This window comes from Nematocida homosporus (genome assembly GCF_024244095.1).
Source record: "Nematocida homosporus strain JUm1504 chromosome Unknown 4493, whole genome shotgun sequence".
Taxonomy (NCBI): Eukaryota; Fungi; Microsporidia; genus Nematocida; species Nematocida homosporus.
The window spans coordinates 22,197-49,093 of NW_026250666.1; the positions used below are offsets into that span (position 1 = coordinate 22,197).

Sequence of the window (26,897 nt, forward strand, 5' to 3'; positions counted from 1 at the left end):
AACACCCAACCTATACTAAACCAACCTAATACTAAACCTATACTAAACCTAACCCAATACTATACTAAACCAACATAACCTAACACTATACCAAACTAGTTCCTTCTAAATAGACCCATCATCTCGCAGTCTATTTTAACTCGTCCCAACCCCTAATACATCCCAATTAAAGATCCTCTTATGACATATTCGATGCTTCTTTTTCCTAACCTATCATTTACCTATTGGATCCCGTATTTTGACAAATCTATAAATATCTAGTAAACTAGACAGATATGGCTCGACTTGTTCACTTTATTTCTATTTCTCTGGCTATCATAGGTCTCAGCTTAGTTGCTGCGGCTGATGATGATAGTAGCAAAGGAGATGGTGGAGAAAAACCAGATGATACTGCACAATCCACAACCGCAAACCCAAGTAGCGAAGCCAACCCCAAATCAGCTGCCGATGGAGTCTCTTTCCAACCCATCAACCTTTATGGGAAAATCAACCAAAGCAAAGATTCCGATGCTGGTCTCACCTGCACCAAGATGAACGCTAATTGTAAGGCTGAATATAAGCACTCTGATGGCAAAAAAGAAGTACGAGAGCTCGACTGGACCAATCAACTACATGATGAGACGTCAGCACCAGGTACTGGCCCTGCTTAACTTGGCTTACTTTCAACAGTGCCCAATTGCTCAGATTGAACCCAACTAATAAATGGTCAAATCTATAGAAGTACCAATTTGGTTTTCATTTTAGGTCCAACTAACCCAAACTAGCCCAGTTTGATTTTAACTCTAATCAACCCCTAACAACTCTAATCAACTCCAACCAGTCCACTACATAGCTAATCCGATCTGTTTTCGGGATGGATGCAGAAAAAAGGATCTTGCAAGAACGAGAGAATTGGCGCAAAGATAGGCCTTTTGGTTTTGTAGCTAAGCCTAGAAAAAAGCCCGATGGCTGTCTTGATTTATTCAATTGGGACTGTTCCTTTCCTGGCCCAGAATCTACTCCTTTTGAGGGGCACACTTTATCTTTACAAGTTGAGTTTTTCAAAGATTACCCTCTTTCTCCACCCACCTTCCGTTTCGTCTCTAATGTCTTTCATCCTAACGTTTATCCTGATGGCGTTGTCTGCTTAGATATTCTCTCGACCACTAATTGGAAACCTTCTATAAATATCAAATCCGCCCTACTCGCCATTCACTATCTCATCACCCACCCCAACATAAACTCACCAGCTAACCAAGTTGCATCCAATCTCTATGAGAAGTCCTTCCACGAGTACAGCCAGAAAGCCAAGAAGAAAATAAACATCGGTTAACAGCCACTTCCTATCTCAATTTGGTTTATTGGGTTAAGTTTTAGTTGTCTTAAGTTAGTAGTGCGTGTGAAAGGCCAAAGATGTGCCACGCCCTACACTATTGTTAACTCAACCTAACTCAACCCAATACTAACTCAACTCAACCCAATACTAACTCAACTCAACTCAATAGTTGGCAAGTCCTCTGTTCTTTGAGTTAATAAATTAGGTTCGTGTTGGTTAGCAGTGATGATCATGGACTAGTTTTGGAATTGTAAAAAGATAAGGTTTGTAAAAGTGCAAATAGATATGAAATTGTCTTTCGGGATGTTAGGAGCTGGTCTTGTTGGGTTGTTGGGTTGGAATAGTGATTTGACTAGTGGCCAATCGGCCGATGCTAGTCATGTGGCTAAGAGAATCTGGAGAGACTATTATGCCGGATTGGAGGATAATTGGCAGTTAGCCAAGTATACAATTGAATATAATTCTAATCCACAGTGTTCAAAGATTGAATTTAAGGATGGGGATGTGATTGATAATGAGATAATGCCAAACTATTATGTACAGTTTTGGGTCCGATTACTGGCAAATGGTTTGTTAAGTGATTCTGATACAAAACGTATTATTGCCATGCTAGATAACTGTCACCAAATTAATAACCCAAATGCTAAGTCTTGCTCTCTTGACCTTGAAAAAGAGTCTCTATCATATGCATTGGATCGCATTATAAAGGAGCTTGAAAATGTACAAGCCATAAGTCAGAGATATTCTTACCGGCTTAGAAATATAATTAGGACTGTTACGGGTAATACTATTACATATTTACTGGAAACATCGAATCCGAATAACTTTACGAATAATATCAAGGCAGTCCAAGATGCTCTTCAGGACTATTGTGGACCGGGTCTGTTTAACCGTTCGCCATTTACTTCACTCGAGCTTACTGAAGAGAATATCAACAAAGTGTTTGAAACATGGAAGGAGAGCATCCAAAATCCATCAGTATTCAGCACAGACCTTCGCGCCCAGAAACAGCTTAGACACTTCTTATACGATATGCTAAGAATGAAGCTAGTGGTTTCTAGCCTTTCGACTTATTCTAATCCACCTCTAAGTACTTATCACAATGGCATGATCAACGATGAAACTCAGAACCACATTGATGCCCTTTTAAGATTAAACATTGCTGTGGTGATAAAAAGCATGCCTGTAGATAAAGCTGTCAAAAAGCTAATTGCCGAATTATCGCGTGGTCCGAGCATAATCAATAGGTATCACGATTGTTATCAGATGCCTGACTTTATGCCGCGAATGTATATGTTTTCTGGCTTTCTATTAGACAACTCTAGAACTCGCATCCCAATTGAAGATATTAAGCAACGAGCTGAAGATATGAAGAAAATATCAGATCATTTTAAGCATATATTGGAGAAGACAAAACAACTAAAAGCCGCGCTTAGTCCCCATTTGGCAAATACCAAAGCTGCCTCTAGTATTCATGAGTGTGTAGAATATCTAGCCGCTAACCCATCATCGGCATCCTCTTTCAAATCAAATTGGATGTCCAACTCTCCTATCCTCCACAAACTTATAACCAGTCTGCTTTGGACCCGTCTCACACAACTACTGGGACTGTCTCGCTGATAACTTATTTACTCTACTCGCCTACCTACTAACCCATCCCAACACGACATGACATGACATAATTTACTCTTGGCCCTACCAACACTAACTCAACACTAACTCAACACTACCTTAACATATGCAATAAATCTACTTGTCATGGTTTGAATATTAACTTAGCTTAGCATAGCATTGCATGTTTTATGTTAGAAACCATCACTAACCCAATCCTAACCCAATCCACCTAACAATCTTTAAATACTACATCGACCTTTATTCCATTATATTACATGTCATTTGCAACTTTTAAACCACCCGGCCAAATAGGTCATTGAATGTATTTAGCACAACAATAGCCCAAGTTATTTCTAGTCTAATAAACAGGTTGGCATTAGGTTGGTATTAGGTTGGTATTGGGTTGGGTGGGGTTGATGCCTCTTTGGCATTTACATTTAACCCTACCCTTTAATATAGCCATATCCAAGCCAAACCTAATTCAAATCCAAATCCAATCCAAACCAAACTTAATCTAACCCAAATCCAATCCTAATCCAAACTCAAACCTAATACTAATCCAATCTAAACTCAATCTAATCTAAACCCCATCCAACTCAATCTAATTATAAAAAAGACCATCAAAAAGATCGATCGAACTGAATTTCCCTAATCAAGATATACGATCTATGCATATATACTAGCTCAAACTAACCCAAAATCAACCCAATGCTACGCAATAACTATCAAAGATTAGCCTATCTACTCTTAAATTTTATTTTTGTTGTTCGTGCTAGTTACTACTATAATCAAATGACTAATTCTTATTCTAATCCTAATATGCATATGACAAATCAAACTAATGGCCAACAAATGGCTCTAAACTTCCCACAAGCAAGTGAAATCAATTCTTTAATATCTGTAATGCGCTCTAGAGGCTTAACTAAGGCTATTGTAGTCTATACCAGCCAGAGTTGTATGCCTTGCCAGGGGTACAAGGGCACCTTAGCCGGCTTTGTAGCTGCTTTCCCGCAATATGCACACTTCTTTATTGAGTCTCCAACTAACGGGCCTACTGAGTTGGCTAAAGCCACTGGAGTTAGAGCCCTGCCAACCACTCAAGTCTGTGAGCTAGCCGAGAATAACAGTCTGCGTGTTAAGGATAGTAGAGGAAGTGCGCTTAGCAAAGACCAGCTCTTGCAAATGATTCAAGGTTCTATTTTAGCTCCTTAATTTCAGATGATTGCAATGAATCAGTCTAATAAATTCTAATGGCTATCTTTCTATTGTGTTCAAAGTGTCTACCACTATTGGGTTAGATTGTATTGGTATTGTATAAGTTATGTGTTGTATTGCAGTATGTTTCACTGAAGATAAGCACTAGTCAATCTATCTTTATTCTTCATCAGCAGTTCCATTGAGTTGGTAGTGAGTTGGTAGTGGGTTGAGTTGGTAGAATACAACTCCAAACTACAAATACATAAAGGAATTGGTTTAAAAAGATCTTAATTTGATGTTATAACATGGAATCTTAGATGTTGTACACGTCATAGTCAATACGTTGATGGTTTATTCAATAATCTGAAGAGTATCTAATATGACTATTGGGTTAGTATTGGTATTGCTTTAGTATTGCTTGAAAACGAAGTGTTGCCACTCAGTAACATAACTCATACTAATCAAATCCTAACTCAACTCAATACTAACTCAACTCAACTCAATAAGTATATCTATGTAAATATATAAATCTATTTGTAAAGGGATACTTTTAGAATAAGAAAGGGTTTACTTTTATTTTGTTTTATATATCATCTTCATATTTCCTTTAAATTTCCTTTTTGGGTAATTTTGGATTATCACTAAACTTAGAAATAATACGCTAATTTACTTAGTCCAACCTAGCCAGGCATTCCTTTCACTCTTTTGAACCCAAATAAACCGCTTCCTATTTAGACACTAGGCAAATTTTTCGGAATGTCGTTTGAGATTGCGGTTGCTCCTATGGTTGGTGTGTCTACACCCGAGTACCGAAGGTTTATGCGCTTAATTTCGCCCAACTCTATCGTATTTACCGAAATGATTGTTGATACGTCTTTATTGCACATGAACAGTGCTATGTTGGAAAAAAAGATCGGATTAGCAACCCCACATTGTGCTCTTCAGATAGGAGGATCTATACCGGAACAAGTAGCCCAGGCTGCTATTCGGGCAGTGTCCGTAGGATATACTCGGCTTAACCTTAATTGTGGCTGTCCTAGTGATCGAGTAAAAAGTGGTAGTTTTGGTGCTGTTCTCATGAAGACACCCGAAACCATTGCGGCTATTGTCCAAGCTGTTTACCAAAGCACGGGTGTAGTTATGAGTGTCAAGTGCCGTATAGGCCTAGACCAAGTTGAAGATTACGATTCATTTAAGGCAATGATTAGTACAATTGTAGCCCAATCACCTTGCCGGACCTTTTATGTTCATGCCCGGAAGTGCCTTCTTAATGGACTCTCACCCGCTGAAAACCGACGAGTTCCGCCCTTACGATACGATTATGCTCTGCAGATTAAAAGAGACTTTCCACAGCTTAAGATTATTCTCAATGGTGGGATAAGAGAGATAAACCAAATTATTCCATTTATTGGTCAGTTAGATGGTGTTATGCTTGCACGTAAACCCATGGAGGATCCTTTCTTCTTTGCCGAGTTAGAATCTGTTTTGTTCAGCCGGCCGCCCATTTCTCCCTTCCTTGTTATCAGCGAGTACCTCAATACATTGTCTACCAGAATAGCCAACCAGCATGCTTTCTATGAACTAGATAAGGAATATGTCGCCAAAGCCAGCCAGCTTTCTTCATCACAACACTCAGACCAGGAAAGTTCACCCCATACCAATACCAACCCAATACTAACTCAACCTAGCCCCACCACTTCGTACCTTTGCACCCGGGCTGATCTCAAGCCAATTGAGCCCGTTCTCTTTGGCAAACGCGGCTGCAAAAAGTACAAACAACGCCTGGCCGAGATTGCAGGCATTCATCTAGCACCCAATCAGGTTCTTCCTTTAATAGAACCCTATTTCAGCGCTAGCCCAGCAATTTCATCCTCAGATAGTACCCAGCTTACCTAGCATTCCATTGAGTTGGTATTGAGTTAGTATTGTATTGAGTTAGTATTGAGGTGGTATTAGGTTAGGATTAAGGTGGTATTAGGTTAAGATTAAGTTGAGTTAGGATTAACTTATGTGGGCAGCAGAGAATAGGATACTAACCCACTTACAGCCTCATTAACTTCATATTTTACCAAATATATCCTAACGCCAACTCAAGACTAACCCAATCGATAATCAAAAACAAACATTTAGGTATCTTCAATAAATTCAAACTTAACTAAAGTCTTCCTCAACACAATACCAACCCGCTCCTAACCAATCCTAGCACTAACCCACCCCAATCCTAACTAGACCTATGCATATTATAGATTGCTCCGAAGTATATTAGCATAGATCTCATTAGTCTTTCCCAATATAACCCAATGGGCTAAAATGGAATTTAAAATGAAATATAAGGACCCAGGTACTCGAGAAACTATGTTATTTATGGTTCTCCTGATTAAAGCTGTTATGGGCTACTATATAAAGGAGTCTTATCGGCCAAATGTGGTTGATGTGACTCGTATAGAGCGGCCGGATCGTAAAATAGACCTTTGCTTTGTTTTAGAGAATGATATGTATAGCACTACGATTCAGCTAGACAACCGGCAGCGTCATGGAACCAATTCTTATAATGCCTATCGAGTAGTTTACACAAAGAAAAGTGCGGCTACGGGTCAAAGCACGCCTTATCAGCTCAAAGAGAGTTTTCAAGAACCGCAGGGGTGGCTAATGCAGGAACTGGGTAGTGATTTACTGAGTGGAGTAGTTATTGATGAACATCGAATTATTCATATCAAGCCAAAAGAGTTTCTGTACAGCCAGGCCGATAATTTGGATAAACGAAGTGACTTGGTGGCTTTTCGAGCCGATGATGAGGTTCTAGATGAGTGCATAATGCTGGATGATTCCGGAATGAACCTTGGCGATGACGAAATCAAACAGGACTACTTAGAAGGAGTCGAAGAGTACTTTGGCCGACCACAAAATCAAAGCAAGACAGGAAATACCTTAGAAGGCAAGGCCGGCGAGATTCTAGAGAAGCTCAAAGACGTCATGCCTGAGTCATTGCAGAAGTTACTTTTCTGGTGGAGGCCAATAAGCATCCACGCTACAACAGAACAGGACAGTAAGAAGAGCTATTCCGAGGTAGATTTAGCAACCAGCCCGCCAAAGCGCTATGGTTTAGCCGACCCCGAGAACCAAAGAATCAAATGTGAAGAGTGTAATATAAAGCGACTGAATCGCATCGATTTAAGCAAGTCAAGTAATTCAAAAGACCAACCCCAACCATTTTCTGGCCAAAAGGTCTATCCAGATATAAAATCTACCCATCTGCCACCATCTGTTCCCACCCGACACAACACATCCAAACCCAATGTAAACCAACCTAATAATACTCCGGCTGAACAAGCTCTAGAAGTCAGTGATCTAGCCGGCTTCAAGGACGAGGACCACTACTACCAAGTGGAGGATAGCAATTCGCTCTTGGAATACACTGCCGAAGCTGTCGCCAAAGATGTTATGGCCCGCGAGCCGCCTATTAATCCCACACAAACAACTACTCGAGTCAAAACTATTAAGAAGGTCAAGGACAAGCTTAATGGAACCATTTCAGTCACCACTGAAATGCCACACGCCAATCGCATCATTAGAAAAGGAAAGAAGATCTACTTTGGCATTCCCTTCTACTCCAAACTAAGCCAGATAGAGAATGCCATCGTTCCTAATTTAGAGTACGGGTTTCCAGTTGAAACACGAGCTATTCCAATTGCCATTGCCTTAGACAAGTACTTTATTGCCAAAAACGGCTCCTTACGAGCTGCTATTTTATTCGCGCTTGAAACCATCAATACGACCAGCAGCATCTACGAACGCTCTTTTAATGTCATTCTCTATGTAAACGATATTATCATTGACAAAAAGGCTGAGTGGTACCACAGCACTGGTGATTTGCTTAAGAAGTTAGAGCAGTTCACTGAGTATCGCCGGCACAAGAACAAGGACTGTATGCTTTACCACCTCTTTACAGGCGATCTTATCACCAACAAAAAGATCGGACTGGCCTGGACCGGTAATATTGGCTACCACTCCCAAAAGAACATCAGTGCCAGTGTGCTTATTCAAAACCAGTTCATCACAGTTGCTCATGAAATTGCGCACAACCTTGGACTTTTCCACGACTGCGATGAAGAGCTTTGTAAAGACGCCACGGTCACTTCTTACGGCTGCCATCCGTGCAAGGGTTGCGACTGCAACTTCAAGTACATTATGAGCCGCCGTGGAACACCCGGGCTTCTTTGTTTCTCGCCGCCATCCCAACGGGAAATGTCCGTTATTCTGTCGCAGCTAGAATACCAAATGCCAAAGGCCGACGAAACCATTATGCCCTATCCCGTCTGTGGTAATGGTATCATGGAAAGGGGCAAAGAATGTGATGCCGGCCCCTTTGGCGACGAATGCTGTACCCCGGACTGTAAGCTTCGTCCCGGGGCTATTTGCTCCGATGCTAACAGCAAGTGCTGCACCAAGTGTCAAATTTCCCCTGCCGGAACTATCTGTCGCTCGGCGGCTAATGAGTGCCAAAGAGATTCTATCTGCGATGGAATGAGCGAAAAGTGTCCAGCACCCGTCTTTATGCCCAATCGCAAAAAGTGCTCAATTGGCCATTGCACTAGCGGAATGTGCATCAATCGCGATATTCAGTGCACTATTGCCGGGGACCGAATGGGAATCATTTCTTCTTGTCCTTCACACAAAGGCTGTGCGATGAAGTGCGTGAATCTCAAAGGCGAAGCCGTCTTTATCGAAGGCCGCTACTTCAAAAACGGAACGCCCTGTGGCTGGAATGGCGTTTGCATGCAGGGTCGGTGCAATCGAGATCTCAAAGTTGCGGCCATGTATATATGTGCTGTGGTTGTTGGTGTTGCCATGATTGGAGTTTACTTTTACACATAAGCCAAAGTCTACTACAATCTACAACTTATTCTAATGCCAGCTCTAATAAGTTATGTACATAGAGTAATGTCTGGCAATAAAGATTATTATAGCTATAACCCAGCCCAATCTTTTGTTACAGCAACCTTCACTCAACTCCCAATACTAACACCAATTCACTGGACTATTATTCAGATTCAGCTGAGACCAGTTTCTTTTTGTTTGTATCTCTAATATCAAAACAACCTATACTTTCCCTTAGACCAGCTACTTCAGCTATGTATAACTACTTCTCAGTACGACTTAGCACCATCTAACTCAATCCAACCACCAACTCAATCCAATAAACAGCTGAGGTTAGCAAGGACAAATAAGTCCGCCCGTGTAGCCCATGTCACAGCACCTCAATCTAAAATCCACCCACTCAAATAACAACCTAACCCAACTCAACTTAACTCAAACACCAACTAAACACCAACCAAATACTAACTCAAGCCAACTCAAATCAACTAAACGCCAGCCCAATCCGATATCCGATCAACTTGATCAATCGAGATGGACCAGAGAAAAGACTCAAGTGATTTTCTTTTCCCCTTATAATGGACAAAGCCATTGAAGAGACTATAACCGAGAAAGAAATAGGCATGATTCTTGCCGATCCATACGCACACGCAGTCAGTCTACACATCGAAAACATTGAAAAGCCTTCTAACAGTATTGAGACCAAAAATGAGTACATTGATGGTCTTGAAGCCATGCTTATTCATTCCAGTGTTTCAACAGCGCCTAGTATTCTGGCGAAGATGAAAGATCTTGTCAAACTAATTCACGTTCCTGGAGTTGAGGCCAACATGTGTGTTCTGCTAGGACATATGACCCAAAACGTGATTGTTATCTCTCAAGAGTTAGTTAAGTGCCACATTTTCAGTGAGTGCTTAGCACTATCGCGAACGCGTCCCACTGCCCTCCCCAAGATTGCTTTCCTTCTGACTATTTTAGATAACACTCTTCCCAACTTCAAAGAGCTACTTATTAAGGCCAACGAGGACCCTCTTAAAATAAGAGACTTCCTGTCCGCAGAAACAGTCATCGATAGCAAAACCGAAGCTCGACTGACCGCCCTTTGTGCCAAGTTAGAATAAAGAGGCATTTTGTTGACATGGTTTAGTATTAAGTTGCGTTAGGATTAAGTTAGGATTGGGTTGGGTTTGGTTTGAGTTGGTGTTGTTAGGAGGGGCGTTCTCTGATTTAGATAAGATTTAGTCAGTATCCCAACCCAATCCTAGCTCAATTCTAACTCAATACATACCCCATTAAAGATATTCCTTGCGATAAGTGTGGGTACTGTTTATTAAGTAAATAAAGGGGTGAGTGATGATGACGTCATCTCGGATTGTAGATAAGATATATAAAATTACTTTAGTTAAAACAGCCCGATTTCATTAAAGCTACGTCTTAGTAGCAGTGTGTACTAAGTACTAAGTAGTGAGTACTAAGTACTAAGTAGTGTGTACTGAGTACTAAGTAGTGATCGTATGACAACACTACAATTAGTCTAGTTTAACATAATTTCAATTATTTCCTTTTATGGTAATTTCAATTTTCCCCAAAAGGAAATAAGTTGTCTACCAAGCAAATAACTCGACCCAAAACAAATATCACCACAGCATCAGCCTAACTTCCTTGAATAATCCAGCTTTATTCAACCCATACCAATCCTAACCCAACAACAACCCAACCCCAATCCAATTTTGTTGATTAAATCAGCTATAAATCTCTAATTGGAAAAAATTGGCAGACAATGACTTCTACATCAGAACTGCCGTTGCAACAACCAAATACGTCTGTAGATAGCCAAGCAACCCTTCCTAGTGATTCTCCGCTGAACAAATACACGCGATTTGATGCCGCTAAGATAATTCGAACGGGATACGGCCACACACGCACCATACTTACCAATACCCAAGACTACAACTATCAAAGACAAACACAGTTTATTACAATCCTAAACAGCAACAACAACTCGTACCCATCACCAGCCGAAAAGCCCAAGTGGCCAATCATCCATCGTATTCGAAGGTATTTCCGCTACATCCCTTTAGATGAACGCGATCCAGCACCAGATTTCCAAGCACATGTACAAGAAATCCTTATGGACGGCTGGCAGATAATTGCTGCCTATATTTGGCCATTTGCTAAAGCAGCGCTCTTATTTATACCATCCTTACTCTTTATCAAGACCGCATTTTACATGCACATCTATCAGATCAGCACCGACCTTCATTTTGATTACAACTACAGCTACGCACTTAATCCCGGCGAACAAACTATGTTTGGTCTTATTACAGTATTTGCCATTGTATTAGCCGTTATCATAAGCATATATGGCTTCTTTTCTAATGGCGTTAACAAGTCAGGCAAGAATGCATTATTTAGAAAACCAGGCACACTAGGCGATGAAGCCTCGGCCAATTCAGTGATGGGAATCATCTTCTACTTCACTATAGCATTATCAATCATTCCTGTTGTGCTGAATTTACTTGGCAAGGTCTGTTTTGCACTCTTCCAAATATTTGAAATCCCGGTCATCCTAGTCAGCATTCTAGTTATTTGTGCCATGTTCATGATTGGAAGTTCCTACGGCATGGCAAGAAAGTTTTCGTTCGGCAGTCGCCCTCTTCGGGTCATTCTGTATATTGCTCTCGTTGGCACAATCATTCTTTTAACTGTCTACTTTAGTCTCCATATAATCGGCCAATGGAACAGCTGCCACGTCACACCCGGTTTCTTCAACCATACTCTCGAACTTCTCCGAAAGACACAAACAATAGATCGGAAGCAACTTTCAGACCTACTAACCGTGAAGCTAAACGAGAAATCCGACAACCTCCACCGGCTCTTCTCCGGTGTCACTAGCGCACCTCTGCCCACTTCTATCGCTGATAAGACTATCGTTTCCGATGATATTTTCACAAAGTTCGGTTACTAATCCCCACAACCGCAAGCCAATACCCAACCACTGCCAAAACTAGTTTAAGCATATAAAGTACATCTAAATATCTACTTCTTCTTGTCCCATTCAGTTAAGTTATGTTTATGTTAGATTGAGTTGAGTTAAGTTAATGTTTAGATTGAGTTAAGTTATGTTAATGTTAGACTGAGTTATGTTAATGTTTAGATTGGGTTATGTCAAGTTTATGTCTGGTTGAGTTAAGTTAAGTTTATGTCTGGTTGAGTTTAGATTGAGTTAAGTTAAGTTAATGTCTGACTGACTGACCGACTGACTTAAGTCTATACTAACCCAATGCTAAGTTGGTTTAAGTTTAGTATTTGAATTGCAATGTGTAATTCTAACAATCTAATCTAATAAAATACTAAACACAACTAAACTAAACCCAACTTAATCTAATCTAAACTTAACCCAATCTAAACATAACACAACCCACTCTAAACTTAACCCACTCTAAACTTAACCCAACACAACTCAATACAACTTAATCTAATCTAATCTAAACTTAACCTAACCAGTCTTTTTTCTTTTTATGGTTGTTACTCATTCCAAAAACCGAGGCAATGCTTGTCTTATTCGCTGTGATGGTTGTTTAATGGATGTTTCAACTACACTCTGGATGCAATGTACTGTTTGTAATATTGATATCTGTCCAATCTGTCTCTTTAAAAAGGTTCAAATAAATGAGCACCAACCCAATCATTCCTACCGAGTAGTCAAAAACCTCTCCTTTCCAGCTGACTTCTCTGATTGGCAACTCCTTGAAGAACTTCTTTTCGTTGATGGGCTTATTATTCATGGTATTGGTAACTGGGAAGATGTATCTACGTATATTGGCCGTAAATCTCCTCAAGAAACACAAGAACATTTCTACCAATTATTCCATCTTAATCCAAATGCACCTTTAGAAGGTCCTCCTGTTACTGATCTACAAAGTAATCCTCTTTCCCAGGAGATCTCTGGATACATGCCTTTACGAGGTGATTTTGAATTAGAGTATAATAATGATGCTGAAATGGTTATCAAAGAAATGACCTTTTCACCAACAGATACACAACTAGAAAAAGAGATGAAAGAAGCTTTACTAGATGCTTATCATTTGGTTTTATTGAAAAGAATGCAGTTTCGTTCTCTTATTCTAGATAAGGGTTTATTACAGGCTAAAAAACGTCTGCAACTAGAGAAGACGCTTTGTACGCCTGGGAAAGACTTACTGGCTAAGATAAAGCCTCTTATCAAAATTATGTCCCCAACCGATTTCGCTCTTTTCTTTCAAGGTCTCTACTTAGAGATAGCTATCAAAAGAAAGATCAAAAACTTAATCCAGCAGTATACTCAAGCCAATCGCCCCGAAACCAAGAAAACCATCTCCAATTTCACCGAAGAGATTCAACCCGAACTTCTTGATACTAATGAGCATACTCTTTGTACATCCCTTGGCATTACCCCGACTGTTTATCTTCTTCTTAAAGAGGCAGCTGTCATTAACCAGTTCACTCCAGAAAAGGACCGTATTCCCTTGACTAAACTCTTCCAAGGTCTGTCTGAGCCCAAACTAACCCAACTAGCCCAATTCTTCGCCCAAAACGGCTGGATCACCAATGAGTAGCCTCTCTATCCACATCATTGGGTTAGTATTGAGTTAGTATTGTGTTGCTACTGTGTTACTACTATCTAAGACACTTTAGCACTACACACTAACTCAATACTAACTTAACTCAACTCAACTCAATCCAATCCAAACCAACCTAATACTGAAGTAAATATTAAATAAACCCAATTACATCATAAACTCAACCACTCTTCAACATCTCAACTTAACTCAATTCAACTCAACCCAATATGTTTATTATTTGAATATCTACTACCAATCCAATTTACATTCTAATACCAATCCAAACACACACAATACCAACTCAATACCAACCCAAACAACTTGTCTCTTAATCAATAAATTGAACTCCACTCTTATTATACACCATTTATTACACACCCCCCCAATACTAACCCAACTTAATACTAACTCAATACTAACCACTTAAACCAATTTAAACCAAAAACATATTGAGTTTGGCCACTTTATTCTTTCTAGTCCAATTTTTACCATTTCTGGTAAAATAGGGTCAAAAACACAAATCTAACCCAATACTAACCCCAAACTCTATCTAAACTCCCAGAATAACCTTAAAACCCGCCATTCTGACATCTTACAACGAATCAAAACTCAAATCAAAACAAAAGCCAAATCAAAACCAAGCTTATCTTCATTCCCAGCCAATCTAATACCTATATAAAGAAAGAATTTTGCAAATTGTTATGAATAAGGAAAGAGAAACACTTACTGAGTGCCAAGCTAAAGGCGAGAAACTCATTTGGCTCCTTTCTAAAGAAGGAGATTATCGTATTGGTAAAATTGTTGAAGAAATGGATGAAAGTGTTCAATTAGTAGTTGAAGGGTCTAAATGCACAGTGGATAAGGGAAGTATCCATAAAGCAAATCCATCTAAGTTTGATTTAGTTGAAAATATGGCCCATTTATCTTATCTTAATGAACCAAGTATTCTGCACAATCTCAGGCAAAGATACTTAGCTGGCTTACAGTATACTTATTCTGGCTTGTTCTTAGTCGCTATCAATCCCTATAAAGACCTATCAGTCTATACGAAAGAATTCATTGATCGCTACTCTTCAGTTTATAAGCGAGAAGATGCTCCACCCCATATCTATGCCGTTGCTTCTGAAGCCTACTATCTTATGCGCAATTCCCAACGACCCCAAACTATTCTTATTACTGGTGAGTCTGGAGCTGGTAAAACTGAAAACACCAAACATGCCATTACTTTCTTAACTAAAATCAGTGGTAATCTGCTACAGAGTACTAAACTCCTGGAAGAAAGACTTCTTTCCAGTAATCCTTTACTTGAAGCCTTTGGTAATGCCCAAACTGCTCGTAATGATAATAGTTCGCGTTTTGGGAAGTTCATTAAGATTGAGTTTGGTCGGACTGGTGAAATAATTGGTGCTTCCATTGAAAGGTACCTTTTAGAAGCCTCCCGAGTGACTAAACAGACTCCAGGTGAACGTAATTACCATATCTTCTATGCCCTCTTACAAACAGCTAGTGCCGAGTTTTTACAAAGCTTATACCTATCTAGTACTCAGACTTACCGGATTATTCCTGAACTTAAGAGTGCTGGAGTAATAGGTGCAGATTTTGCCCAAGTAACGGCTGCTATGGATATTCTGGGTTTGGAACCGGCTGAGCAAAATCGAGTATTTAGGATTCTAGCTGCTATCATTCATCTTAGTGAAGTTGTTTTCCAAGAAGGTACCAGTCAATTACAACTAAGTACGAGTGGTGAGGAGGCTTTAAGTCATGCAGCTGAGTTCTTAGGCGTAGATGCACAAATTCTTAGGGAAACTCTAACTTGTCCTCGGATTAGGGCGGGTAATGAAATGGTCGTACACGGTCGAACGGCTGAAGAGGCCAATTATACTTTAGCTTCACTTTGTAAAGTGATTTACGAACGTTTATTTGACTGGTTAGTCTTCTTAGTTAATCGGGCCTTAAAACCTCAGAGTGAATCTACTTCTTATATTGGTGTCCTGGATATTGCTGGGTTTGAAATTCTCCAGCGGAATGGTTTTGAACAGCTTTGCATTAACTATACTAACGAAAAGTTACAACAATTCTTCAACCATCGTATGTTTGTTCTTGAACAAGAAATCTACTTGAATGAAGGTTTAGAATGGAGTATGATTGATTTTGGGTTGGATTTACAACCGACAATTGATTTGTTAGAAGCAAGTGGTTCGGGTATATTTTCAGTCTTAGATGAAGAGTGTATTGTGCCTGGTGGATCTGATGCACGTTTATTGGCTAAGATCAGTTCAGTCTGGCAGGGATCTAGTCAGTTTTCTAGGCCAAGACTTAATGATGGGTTTATGATTGAGCATTATGCAGGTTCAGTCTGTTATAGTGAGCCGGGTTGGATTGCTAAGAATAAGGATCCTTTAGATGAAGCTATTGCTGGTTTACTATTGGGTCCAGATGGTCCTGTTCCTGCTTCAGCTGTACCCTCCCTAGCAGCTACTCGTTTCCGAACGGTAGCTCAACGCCATCGCCAGCAACTGAACAATCTCTTGCATATGCTGCGGCAAACGAACCCTCATTTTGTCCGATGTATTCTCCCCAATAATAAGAAGACTCCGGGCTTATTTGAAGCTCCCCGGGTTTTGCATCAGCTTAGATGTAATGGTGTCCTGGAGGGTGTAAGAATTTCCCGACAAGGTTTCCCTTCTCGTGTTCCTTTCCATGAATTCATTAGTCGTTACGCTTTACTTGCCCCGGCTAGTCTTTCCGGACGGTTTGCTCCTTCAGAACAAGGTGTTTCCTTGCTTTTAAGTGAGTTACAAGTCCCGGCTAGTCTTTTCCGTTTAGGTCGGACTCTTCTTTTCCTGCGCCAAGGTGTACTAGCCGATCTGGAAGATGCCCGGAATGCTAAGATCTTAGGCTTAGTCTTGGAAGTTCAAAAGCGCTTGCGGCAACTCTTGCTTAAGAATCGTGAACAACTAGATAAGAAACGAGCTGAATCTCTAGCTGTTCTACAAAAGAACGTTAAGATCTTTGCTAGTGTTCGGCAATGGTCCTGGTGGAAGCTTTGCATGAAGATCAGACCTCTCCTTGAAGTACGTAAGGCCGAAGACGAATTGCGTGAAAAGGAGAAGGCCATTGTGCAACAAAGAGAAGAACTTCTTGCATTACAAGCCCAAGTTCAACAGGCCGAACTGGCTAAGCTCAGAGCTGAAGCCGCTCTAGCCAGTGCTTCCGAAGAAGCAGCCGCCGCCCGAGCTGCCTCTGAGATTCTCAGTACGCGCTTAAGAACTGAGCGGGAAGAGGCGGCTAAAGAAGTAGCTGCAGCCCAAAAAGCATCGGCCCGAGCTGCCCAAGCGACTGAACAACTACGCCGTGATATGGAAGTTCAAGCTAAAGCCGCCCATCGTGCCCGTGAAGAAGCCGCCTCCTCCACTGCCCTTCCCCTTCTCACCCAAATTGATGCTCTGAAAGAACGCGTACTAACCGCCGAAACACTCGCACAAACCGTTCAAACCGATCTACAGAAACAACAAGAAGAACTAGCCGCCGCCTTGCATAGTCAAGAAATATCCGAACGGGAAAGGACTTTTGCCGAAGATAGAGCTAAGAAACTAGCCACTGAAGTTGAGGAAATGCAAGCCGAAGTAGCTAGTGCTGAATCTTTACGCCGGCGTACTGAATCCGCCCTTAAAGCCGCTGAGACAGAAGCCACTCGATCGGCTTCTTTACTATCTTTTGAGCGCGAGAAGTACGCTCGTTTAGAAGAGGCCTTTAAGAGGGCAACAACTGCACCTACTCCAGCCCCTGCACCTGTTATTGGCAAAGATAATTCTGAGGACATAGCTGCCCTTCGTAAAGAACTAGCTACAGCCCAGAGTACGATTGCTAATATTCAAGAGGAGTATAATGATTTGCGCCGGCAGTACTTAGCCCTAACTGATGATAAGCTAGGTGGTATGTTGGAAATTCAAAACAAATACACGGCCGAGATCAACAAAATGCGGGCCTCAAGTGCTCAACTGGAAAAGAAGTTACAAAGAACTGAGCAAGATCTAGCCAGTGCCACTACTTCTCTGGAACAAGCCATCTCGGCTAAGGAGTCTGAAAAAGAACGACGTAAAGCAGCAGAAGAAGCTCTAGTTGCCAAACGAACCCTTGAGAAAGATTTACAACGGGCTCTTACCCGAGCACTTAAGGAGAAAGAAGATGCCCTGACTGAACTGGCCCAAGCTAACGAAGCAACAGCAGCGACCACTGAGCAAAGAGCTTCCTTCCGCCAAGATTTAACTACGGAGTTAGCTAAGGCTACATCGGCGACTGAAGCAATTCGGGCTGAGCTGGAGCGGGTGGCTAATGAGGTTGTAGCTGTAACGGATACTTTAGCTATCTATCGGGCGGAAATCAGTCGACTAACTGATGAGTTGCTTAGGGCAGAAACGGAAGTGACGCAAATACGCAGTTCATTGGACCGATCTCGTGTTGAAATGGCTGATGCTAAGGCTTCTTGTAAATGGGCGACTGATCAGGTAGCTATTCTGGAAGCCGAAAAGGCCGAGCTATTACGTGAGACCAAAGCAGAAATGAGTGCCCAACGCGATCGTTTTGAAGCGGCCGAAGATGCAGCTGATAAGGACCGGCGGGAGCGCTTAGCTGAACTTCGTTTGCTGAAACGAGAACTTCGTGATAAGGAAAGAGAAGCCGCTCAAGCTCAAAGTGCTCGTTCCGAGGTAGTTGCTTTACAGAAGAGACTAGCCGATGCCTTATCAATGCTTGACCAGCATGCAGAGGACAAGAAGGAATGGGATGCTAGTGTGCAAGGTCTGCTAGCTCAGGCGCGTAATGAAGCGCAAAAGGAGCGAGAAAGGGCTGAAGCACACCGGCGAGAGTTAATATCAGCGCAATCAGTAGCACGACGAGCCGAAACTTCAGCTACTCGAGCCACTGAGAAAGAAGCAGAAGCGCGCAAAGCTATCATTCGTTTGGAGGAGCAGTTGCTAACTTCAGCCAAACGAGAAAAGTCCTTATCTTTTGAGCTTCGTGCTTTAGTGCTGGAACTCAGTGCATTCAAAGAGCTTCCCTCAGATTTACCAGAGGACCAGCCAGTTTGTGCCAACTATGATTAAGCCACTTCCCAGGCCCAATCATCTTAGTTCAGCACTAACCCCCACTCTTAGCAATCACTGCGAGTTTCCTAATAAAGTATCTACTTAGTCTAGTTTATATTCTGTTTAAGTTAAGTTAAGCTAAGCTATTGTTTAAGTTGATATTTAGATAAGGTTACAATAAGATTGTTGATTGTGATCTTTAAATAATCTTATCTAACTCAATCCAACCCAACTCAACCCAGTCACAACTTAACCCAACCCAACTCACTATTAACTCAACTCACTACTAACTCACTACTCACTACTAAGTTAAGTTTGAGAAAGAATTTGAGTCCCTGTTGGTTTCAGTGGGCAGCTGCGGAGGGCAACCTCTGAGGAAAGTCCTCGGGCATTTGGCAGGAATGCAAGCTTAACTGCTGGCAAGTGCTATTTCGCCATTTTGATAGTAATGCTGCCAGGATATAGTTCTATCCTAACAGAACGAGGCTTACTCTGAGACCTTTTGTTTTATAATCACTTCATTTACTCTTATTTATTTCCTAATTGGGTAATATTTTAATCCAAACTTAATATCATCTTATTGCGTTAAGTTAAGTTAATTTAGGTTGAGTTAAGTTAAGTTATTGTACTAACTCAATCCTAACTAATACATACTCTATTAAAGACATTCCTTTAAATAAGTGTTGAGACCATTTATTAAGCAAATATAGTTGAGTTGAAATAAGATGACGTCATATTAAGTTAGTATTAGTTTAGTATTAGTTTAGTATTGGTACTACTAAGTAGTGCGTCGGAGTGCTTTAGTCTAGAAATCTTACCACCCAATACTATTACTACCTCTTAGTTATAGCAAATAAAGACCGTCTTTAAAATAATAGATAACTTCCAAACAACTACAACTACAAATAGAACAATTTAACCCAACCCAATTCAATTCAGTACCATTTTAATCCTGTTTATTCATTAGTTGCTATCTTTCCTAATCTACTACCATCCACTACCAATTAACAATCACAAAATACTCATCCAATACTAACCCAATAAGTCATACACACCAATAACAACAAAATACCAAACCCACTCAAACTAATACTAAACCTAATTTAATCTGCACATAGCTTAAGCAAAGATAGTGATAAGATCAATCCTAATGCTCCTACACCACCAACAATCATCTGTAAACTAATCAGTTTGGAAAAACACTTTGAACTCCCAGTTAATGCTACAGTTGAGGCCGTATTAACAATAGCCCCACCAAACGAGCCAATCAACCCACACATCCCAGAAATCATCCCACTACCAAATAAAGCCCAAGCCGAATGAACGTGTTTTAACTCTATTTCCGAACCTTGTTCAAAGATAGCAACTGCCCGATCTTTTAAGAAGAAGAAAGACATCAAACTAAATATCAAATTAGCTTCACAAATAACCATCCCAATCAAACCTTTGTATACAATTCCTGGTGTTCTAATACTTGCTCCAGAAATAGCCCGACTTATCACGGCAATCCCAATTGAAGTCCCAATACAATTCAAAACAACCGGTAAAAACAAGCCAATATAAGCAGGCGCACACGGATTCGCATCAAGAACTCGTCTTATTCCTCTTAAAATCGGCCCAATTATTACTAGTCCAATTAATCCAATTACTTCCAGACGAGATATCTTCTGTATAAACGAAGTAGGCCGCTTTTCCATAGCAAAAAAGTAAAGACAGACTTTATTCATAAAGATACACTTGGCAGATAGTGCTTTACCGTTTTGTTTGGGCTAGTAGTCAGTTATATCCAACTCTGTCCTTACCCAATCTCAACATTCTTCTTGTATTTGTTTACACCACTACTTACTGATGTTTTGGTCGTCACTTATTTAGAAACCAACTAGCCGGTTTTCTTCTCCTTCTCGGCCTTTTCCTTCTCAGCCTTCTCCTTCTCAATCTTGGCCTTCTCAGCCTTGGTCTTAGCAAGGCCTTCCCGGAATTTAGTTATTTCTGAATCTTCAAAGAATCCAGGAAGGAAGTATCCACATACTCCTCCCAGTATAAATCCAACAATAAATCCACCGCCAATTCTAACTAAGCTCTTCTTATCCATGATAACTGTCAAAACCGTTGGGCTTAAATAGACTATAATTAGGGGTTAGACTGTTTATTTGTCTTTTGCCGATCATACTTATTGGTTATCAGTCGTAACTAAACGACCCCATTTTTGTAAACAAACCAATTTACGCTTAAGAATACCAATCATTTCCTTTGCCTCGTCTTTTGATACACCCAATGTACTCTCTTTGATTTTCTTTTCCTTTTCGGTCAATTTATTGCGAAGATGTCCTAATCGGGAAATAAAGTCTTTTGCATCGGAAAGATAGAGAAGAAGCTCTTTAGTCTCCTCCATGAAAAAAATATTATGCTCCTCTATAATAAGAGCCTTGACATTCGAGTTCCCACGGGTTATCGCGATATCTCTGATATGATTGCGGCTAAAATGTACCAGTATATGTTTGTTTGTGATCAAGATAACTATGATGATTTTCTAATTATTGATTTAATGGAGCCTAAAGAGCAGATAGATCTGCATATTGAAGAGATTATGGATATGAATGAGATTAAGCAGCCAAAACTTCTTTTGGTTGAGTATAGTACTAGTCAGTTTGCCAAGTCTTTGAACATCTTTGCTAATAAGTATAAGTGCCGGGGTGTGCCACGAGAAGTAGAATGGCCATCTGATAGTCAGCCTTGGGCTTGTGTGCATATTATTGGTGAAATTGCCCGTAGTGATGGGAAACCACGACAAGTTAATGTTTTGATTGGAATTAGTAAGTACCAGATGTCAGATATTGTGATTAGTATGTTCCGAGAAGGAGAACTAGCCCTTGAGAAGAAGGAAGACTTCTTTCATATGGTTCAAACCGTTGAAGTAATTGATCCTTCTATCTTTGTGCCATAATATGATTGGTTAAGTTGAGTTTGAGTTTGAGTTTGAGTTTGAGTTGAGTTGAGTTAGTGTTGGGTTTGGTTTGGTTGAGTTGAGTCTGTTGAGTCTGTTGGGTGCTATTAATTGGCCTAATCTACTCCTAACTCCTAAGTGAGTACTAATAAAGAAGTTTAGCTGTGTTGAGTTGAGTTAGTTGAGTTGGTATTGAATTAAGTTGAATTGGTATTGAATTAAGTTGGTATTGGGTTTTTATAAGTTCTAATTTGATCTTGCTGCAATTAGATTGTTGTTTTCTTTCTGGTCTCTTTTAAGTGCTTAAACATATCATACTACCACTACAACCTATTACAACCTATCACAACCTATCACAACACTATCCTAACCCAAGTTATTCTGATAAAGATCTAGGCGATGTTGAGGTACACTTTAGAATAGAAGTGGTGCTGGTCTTGAATTGATTTGGACTTATAGTGGCAAGAATTGCTGGGAATTGGGATAGTTGATTTTTGGCAGACTTTTAATTCGCGGATCAGTGATTTTCCTATTTTGGTAATTTTGTATTTAAACTGATGTAATTTTAAAACTAACATGTTTGTTTTGATTAAACGCACTGGTATCCATAAATTATGGTTAGTATTAGGCCTGGCTTGTTTGAACTGGATAATATGTGTATCCGCTGGAAGCTCCACTGATGTTTCGGCGGGTAGCCAATTGAAGTCTAGTGCAACTACGCCAATGGAAGATGATAAGACAAGTCTTAGTCATTCGCATGATCCGGCAGCTACTTCAACTGCTGCACCCGAACTTACATCACGCGATACTTCAGCTAGTATGCCTCAATTGAACCAAACAACTACTTCAACTACTGCATCCAAACTTACATCACGCGATGCTTCAGCTAGTATGCCTCAATTGAACCAAACAACTACTTCAACTACTGCATCCAAACTTACATCACGCGATACTTCAGCTAGTATGCCTCAATTGAACCAAACAACTACTTCAACTACTGCATCCAAACTTACACCAAGTAACACGCAGAATAATAACGAAACGCTGCCCCCCGCACTAAGATTTCTAGCAACTAAGTTTATGTTTCCGTGGGCCGAATCTATACAAGCAATGTTTGACAAGGGCCATCTCAAATCAACATATTATAATGCGTTGACTGGTATAACACAACATGTCTCCTACAGAAGTAAGATTAGCTTCTTTGAAGATGAAGGTTTCTATACACTATTATTTGGAGAATCTAACAGAGCTAAAGCTACGCTTGTGATTTGTTATTTGACTGACTTGATGCTGATACCTGCTAACCTAAGACTAGATGTCGTTGTAGAAGATACTAGTATGGGCCATGATAACCTGCTGCTAAGATCGACTCGATGGCCCGCAAGCCAACTTAACTTGAGCTTTTATTTAGATATGCTCATGGCCTATTCAGTTTTAAGCCAAAATACAGATACCATCCGAAAAGGCCCGGACGGTGTTGTTACATCTCATAAGCTTTTTGCCCAAAATCTTGCCTTCTATATCTACAATAGATACAAGAAGGGTCGGCTCGACCTAAAGCAATTGGAAGATGTATGTCTGTCGCCAGATATACTTGCTAAATGTGGAAGAAGGCCTGAATGCACATCTATCCCCAAGACTGCTCCTCTATTCAACTTCTTGGATGAACATTCCCTTATATTAAACAAGACGTGTCTTAAGACCTTGCGCGCGAGCCCTATTATTAACTACATACATCCATTGCGCACAAACCTTTCTAAGGCCAAACTTGATTGCTTTTATGATAAGAAACACAACGCCTTTATTGTAACCCAAAGCGAGGTCACCTCTAAAACTGGTTCTGAGATTGTAAATCTGGAGGGTAAACTTACCTTTGAAGCGGCCACCCTTCTATGTCACCACCGCTCTGCCCAGGGACCTAAATATACCGTACTCGCTTCTAATAGACACTTTGATAAGTTTAAAAAGATAGTGTCCCGATATCGAAGCTCAGATAATTTCGATGACTGCTTTACACACGGTTCTATTGTCAGTGAGTCGATAGTTAAGGAGGCCTGGGATAATGAAACTAGCCGTGGAGCTGTCTCAGCATTTCGCTGGCCGATGTTTATTATCGGATCGTTTGTTAGTTTGGTCAATGTTTGTTTCCTCTCTAGTAACTTAGTGTTGTGTTTCCTACCAATTATCATCATTGTTATAGGTACCATTGTCTCTATCATGTTAATCACATACAAATTATCATTCACGACCGGCCTAACTACTCACCGCAGACAACAACTCTGTATTTTTGCCCTCCTTCTACTCCTAACCCTCATTATTCCCTCGGCTATTATTTGGTATTATTCTGTTTCTTCCTATGGTTCCCAAAATGTACCTCACAGCTATATTATAGCTGCTATCTACTTAGCACTAGCAGTAACCTCTATTTTAGCCGTTCTCATTATCAGATTTGTAACCAGTTCACTGATGCCTAACTTCGCCAGAAGAACATACTGGGGCCTTTACTTCTTATCAGCCCTCCTCGCCCTAAGCATCCCAATACTATGCCTCACGAAGCAAACGTTTGATGCCCGTGCGCTTTTCCAAACACATATTTTGGTTGTCTCAGCAGCTCTTTTTGTTGCCGGAGCTCTTATTGATGTCTTCGGTAGATGGTTCTGCAAGGAAAAGGCCAATACCGCGCCTGTGCGTTCTAGCTCAAGCAAACATCATAAGATGATCAAAGTATTTGTCATTGGTTTAGTAATCATTGTCTTAAATATAGCAGCGATACTTACCGCCATCCATTACAACCTATTATCTGAAAACACAGCCCTTATTCCTTACTACGATGCAGCCAAATCTCTAATTAACTCCCTATAATAAACAGATTAATAACTAGAAATTAACGACAAGTCCACTTTATTAACCCAAACCCAACTACAACGTTACAATACATTTCATCCGTACTAACTTAATCAACTCCATTCAATCTACTAACCCAAGAATACCAATCTAATCTAATCTAAATCAACACAACTCAACACAATTTATATAAAACATTCTGAAAGTCTTCAGTTCAAAACACAATTCAAGTTGAGTTCACTTTAGAATTAGAATTTCAAAGCTCGAACACTAAACCAAACCAAACAATCTCATACTAACTTAACCAAAACCTAAACCAACATAAACCCAACTCAATTCAATACCAAACCTAACTCAACACCAAACCCAAACTCAACACCAATACCAACTCAATACTAACTTAATCCAACTGATGCCATTTTTTTGACAATATGGCTACAACATGCATGAGTTTGTCTCCAGACGAACTATTCCAAATACAAAAACGCTTATCTGACCCCTTTTTAGTGGTCCTTTCTGCGGCTACTTTAGAACGAGTCTTGCGCACAGCCGATCAACTAGGCGGCCACTACCCCCAGCATGGCCTAGATAAGGTCATTGGAAGTATTGATGCCCGTTTGGTCAGACAAACACTTCAAATCAAAGAAAGACCAACAACTACTCGATCACTTACTATCCAACCAACTGCCATTACTCTTCTTGATCATCAACTCAGCCTACCACTTGGCCTCCTAGCTTTAGCCACCAGTATTCGCCAAGGCACAACCATTACCGAAACTCAAATTAAAACTATCCTAGATCTCGATACTTCGTCACGACTAGTAGCACTAGCCCTTGTTTCTTTATTTGAAGCAATCATTCAAACCGCCCAGGACCCTAATTCACTCTGCTACAACGCTCTTCTCAACCTTCTAGCCCATCCCAGTAGTGAACCAAAACTAAACGCTCTTTGGACCATCCAAGCTCTCCCCAAACCCGCCGCTCTCCTAACCACTACCCTTGCCACTCTCAAAGAAGATAGCAACCAACGCCTCCCCAACCCTATTCTCACTCCAGGCCTTCTAGCTTTAACCGCCCTTCTTCTTTATCGCATGCCCCATCTAACTAACCTACCTTCAGATCTAGACCTAATCATCCAACGAACTCTAACTAAATCCTCTAATGAAAATGTCCTTAATGGCCTACTGATTATCTTTTGGGTCCTAACTCAAAAAGGCCTAACTACACACCTACCTTATCTAGCCATTCTAGTTATCTTTTCCCGTAGTATTCCCATCAAACGGTCAGCCCGCGGCATTCTAACCGAACATCTTGGCCGCCATCCTTCTCCACAAGCCCTCACCATCATGGATGCTTTAGCTGCTCCCCATCCTCCTACCCGCAAACTACTCTCTTTCTTCCAAGTCCCACTTTCTCTCCTCGCTAATTATGCCCACCTACCCATCTCGGAAGGTCATCCCAAGCGCATCAAACTAGGCATCGCCCTTTGGTCAGCCACCCAGTCCACCACCTGGGAACTCAACTGGTCCGATCCTTTCAATCGTATAGCGTCCATCCGCATAGCTCTTCTCCCACCTACTGAGCGGCCATCATCTCTCCACCATCTACCCACTACTATCATGGCCCAATTATCTCCAACACTTTTCAACCAAACATCTATTCACCATTTGGAACTCCTTCGACTCGCAATTAAGTTAATTAGACAGCAAGGTCTTTCTTCACCCAACGCCCCACCTATTCTTCTCCTAGCACTCAAGAAGAACCTTTTTGTCCGCTCAACTATCAAAACTCTCCTCCATCATCACCATGACACTAAAGAGCTACTCCCACTTCTCCGCCGATTTATCTCCGCACCCGCCTGCCGCCTAGCCCTTTCCCTACTCACTCACCAACCAATTCCTACTCTTCCTCCCACTCAGACCAACATCACCCATCCCAAAGTAACTCCACTCCCTTCCCTCTTCGCCTTAACCATCCACCATCTTCTCCCACCCCAACCTCTCAAGCAAGCCCTTTTCGCCGCACTCAAACTCTACACCACCCATTCTCTCCTCGGAGATATCGGTTCATACTTCCGTCTCGATGCCCTTATCCTTCTCTCCCTACGCTACATCCACCGCCGCCAATTCTTCACCCGACTAACCCAGCACTGTCCCACTCTCCTCCAAGACCCACCCTACTCCCTTATTCTCGCCAAACTCACTCCCCGCACTCTCAAACTAACTCCCACCGAGCAACACCAACTCACCCACTACCTCTTCCTCTTCGCCCAAGATAAATCCCGCCGCATCGCCCTCTTCCTTTTTAACGTCCTTCTACCCACCCTCAAACTATCAACCACCCTCAAACTATCACCAACCATTACTCCACTCAACCCAACATCTTATCCACTACCCCCCACTAACCAACTCAACTCC

The 26,897-nt window shown here is 41.0% G+C and overlaps 15 protein-coding genes across 15 annotated transcripts; 13 read left to right on the forward strand and 2 right to left on the reverse strand.

Moving 5' to 3' along the window:
* Positions 1-275: 275 nt before the first annotated feature.
* NEHOM01_1591 (uncharacterized protein) lies at positions 276-650 on the forward strand (the record flags this gene model as incomplete). The annotated part of the gene is made up of 1 exon (XM_051490469.1): positions 276-650. The coding sequence occupies one exon, from the start codon at positions 276-278 to the stop codon at positions 648-650; it is 375 nt and encodes a 124-aa protein (XP_051346429.1).
* Positions 651-853: 203 nt separating this feature from the next.
* On the forward strand, positions 854-1,312 carry NEHOM01_1592 (ubiquitin-conjugating enzyme E2 I; the record flags this gene model as incomplete). Its single annotated transcript, XM_051490470.1, has 1 exon — positions 854-1,312. One exon carries the CDS (start codon positions 854-856, stop codon positions 1,310-1,312), a length of 459 nt encoding a protein of 152 aa, XP_051346430.1.
* Positions 1,313-1,618: 306 nt separating this feature from the next.
* Positions 1,619-2,935, forward strand: NEHOM01_1593 (uncharacterized protein; the record flags this gene model as incomplete). The annotated part of the gene is made up of 1 exon (XM_051490471.1): positions 1,619-2,935. One exon carries the CDS (start codon positions 1,619-1,621, stop codon positions 2,933-2,935), a length of 1,317 nt encoding a protein of 438 aa, XP_051346431.1.
* Positions 2,936-3,637: 702 nt separating this feature from the next.
* Positions 3,638-4,141, forward strand: NEHOM01_1594 (uncharacterized protein; the record flags this gene model as incomplete). The annotated part of the gene is made up of 1 exon (XM_051490472.1): positions 3,638-4,141. The coding sequence occupies one exon, from the start codon at positions 3,638-3,640 to the stop codon at positions 4,139-4,141; it is 504 nt and encodes a 167-aa protein (XP_051346432.1).
* Positions 4,142-4,882: 741 nt separating this feature from the next.
* On the forward strand, positions 4,883-6,022 carry NEHOM01_1595 (tRNA-dihydrouridine synthase A; the record flags this gene model as incomplete). Its single annotated transcript, XM_051490473.1, has 1 exon — positions 4,883-6,022. The coding sequence occupies one exon, from the start codon at positions 4,883-4,885 to the stop codon at positions 6,020-6,022; it is 1,140 nt and encodes a 379-aa protein (XP_051346433.1).
* A 426-nt stretch (positions 6,023-6,448) lies between these two features.
* NEHOM01_1596 (uncharacterized protein) lies at positions 6,449-9,001 on the forward strand (the record flags this gene model as incomplete). Its single annotated transcript, XM_051490474.1, has 1 exon — positions 6,449-9,001. The coding sequence occupies one exon, from the start codon at positions 6,449-6,451 to the stop codon at positions 8,999-9,001; it is 2,553 nt and encodes an 850-aa protein (XP_051346434.1).
* A 578-nt stretch (positions 9,002-9,579) lies between these two features.
* On the forward strand, positions 9,580-10,122 carry NEHOM01_1597 (uncharacterized protein; the record flags this gene model as incomplete). Its single annotated transcript, XM_051490475.1, has 1 exon — positions 9,580-10,122. One exon carries the CDS (start codon positions 9,580-9,582, stop codon positions 10,120-10,122), a length of 543 nt encoding a protein of 180 aa, XP_051346435.1.
* A 659-nt stretch (positions 10,123-10,781) lies between these two features.
* NEHOM01_1598 (uncharacterized protein) lies at positions 10,782-11,969 on the forward strand (the record flags this gene model as incomplete). The annotated part of the gene is made up of 1 exon (XM_051490476.1): positions 10,782-11,969. The coding sequence occupies one exon, from the start codon at positions 10,782-10,784 to the stop codon at positions 11,967-11,969; it is 1,188 nt and encodes a 395-aa protein (XP_051346436.1).
* A 553-nt stretch (positions 11,970-12,522) lies between these two features.
* Positions 12,523-13,599, forward strand: NEHOM01_1599 (transcriptional adapter 2-beta; the record flags this gene model as incomplete). The annotated part of the gene is made up of 1 exon (XM_051490477.1): positions 12,523-13,599. One exon carries the CDS (start codon positions 12,523-12,525, stop codon positions 13,597-13,599), a length of 1,077 nt encoding a protein of 358 aa, XP_051346437.1.
* A 707-nt stretch (positions 13,600-14,306) lies between these two features.
* NEHOM01_1600 (myosin heavy chain 9/10/11/14) lies at positions 14,307-18,710 on the forward strand (the record flags this gene model as incomplete). The annotated part of the gene is made up of 1 exon (XM_051490478.1): positions 14,307-18,710. One exon carries the CDS (start codon positions 14,307-14,309, stop codon positions 18,708-18,710), a length of 4,404 nt encoding a protein of 1,467 aa, XP_051346438.1.
* Positions 18,711-19,795: 1,085 nt separating this feature from the next.
* On the reverse strand, positions 19,796-20,389 carry NEHOM01_1601 (V-type H+-transporting ATPase 21kDa proteolipid subunit; the record flags this gene model as incomplete). The annotated part of the gene is made up of 1 exon (XM_051490479.1): positions 19,796-20,389. The coding sequence occupies one exon, from the start codon at positions 20,387-20,389 to the stop codon at positions 19,796-19,798; it is 594 nt and encodes a 197-aa protein (XP_051346439.1).
* Positions 20,390-20,862: 473 nt separating this feature from the next.
* On the reverse strand, positions 20,863-21,084 carry NEHOM01_1573 (uncharacterized protein; the record flags this gene model as incomplete). Its single annotated transcript, XM_051490451.1, has 1 exon — positions 20,863-21,084. The coding sequence occupies one exon, from the start codon at positions 21,082-21,084 to the stop codon at positions 20,863-20,865; it is 222 nt and encodes a 73-aa protein (XP_051346411.1).
* Positions 21,085-21,096: 12 nt separating this feature from the next.
* NEHOM01_1602 (uncharacterized protein) lies at positions 21,097-21,636 on the forward strand (the record flags this gene model as incomplete). The annotated part of the gene is made up of 1 exon (XM_051490480.1): positions 21,097-21,636. The coding sequence occupies one exon, from the start codon at positions 21,097-21,099 to the stop codon at positions 21,634-21,636; it is 540 nt and encodes a 179-aa protein (XP_051346440.1).
* Positions 21,637-22,212: 576 nt separating this feature from the next.
* NEHOM01_1603 (uncharacterized protein) lies at positions 22,213-24,498 on the forward strand (the record flags this gene model as incomplete). Its single annotated transcript, XM_051490481.1, has 1 exon — positions 22,213-24,498. The coding sequence occupies one exon, from the start codon at positions 22,213-22,215 to the stop codon at positions 24,496-24,498; it is 2,286 nt and encodes a 761-aa protein (XP_051346441.1).
* Positions 24,499-24,911: 413 nt separating this feature from the next.
* On the forward strand, positions 24,912-26,897 carry NEHOM01_1604 (uncharacterized protein; the record flags this gene model as incomplete). The annotated part of the gene is made up of 1 exon (XM_051490482.1): positions 24,912-26,897. A coding segment is annotated over one exon (1,986 nt), but the record flags the coding sequence as incomplete, so codon positions are not given.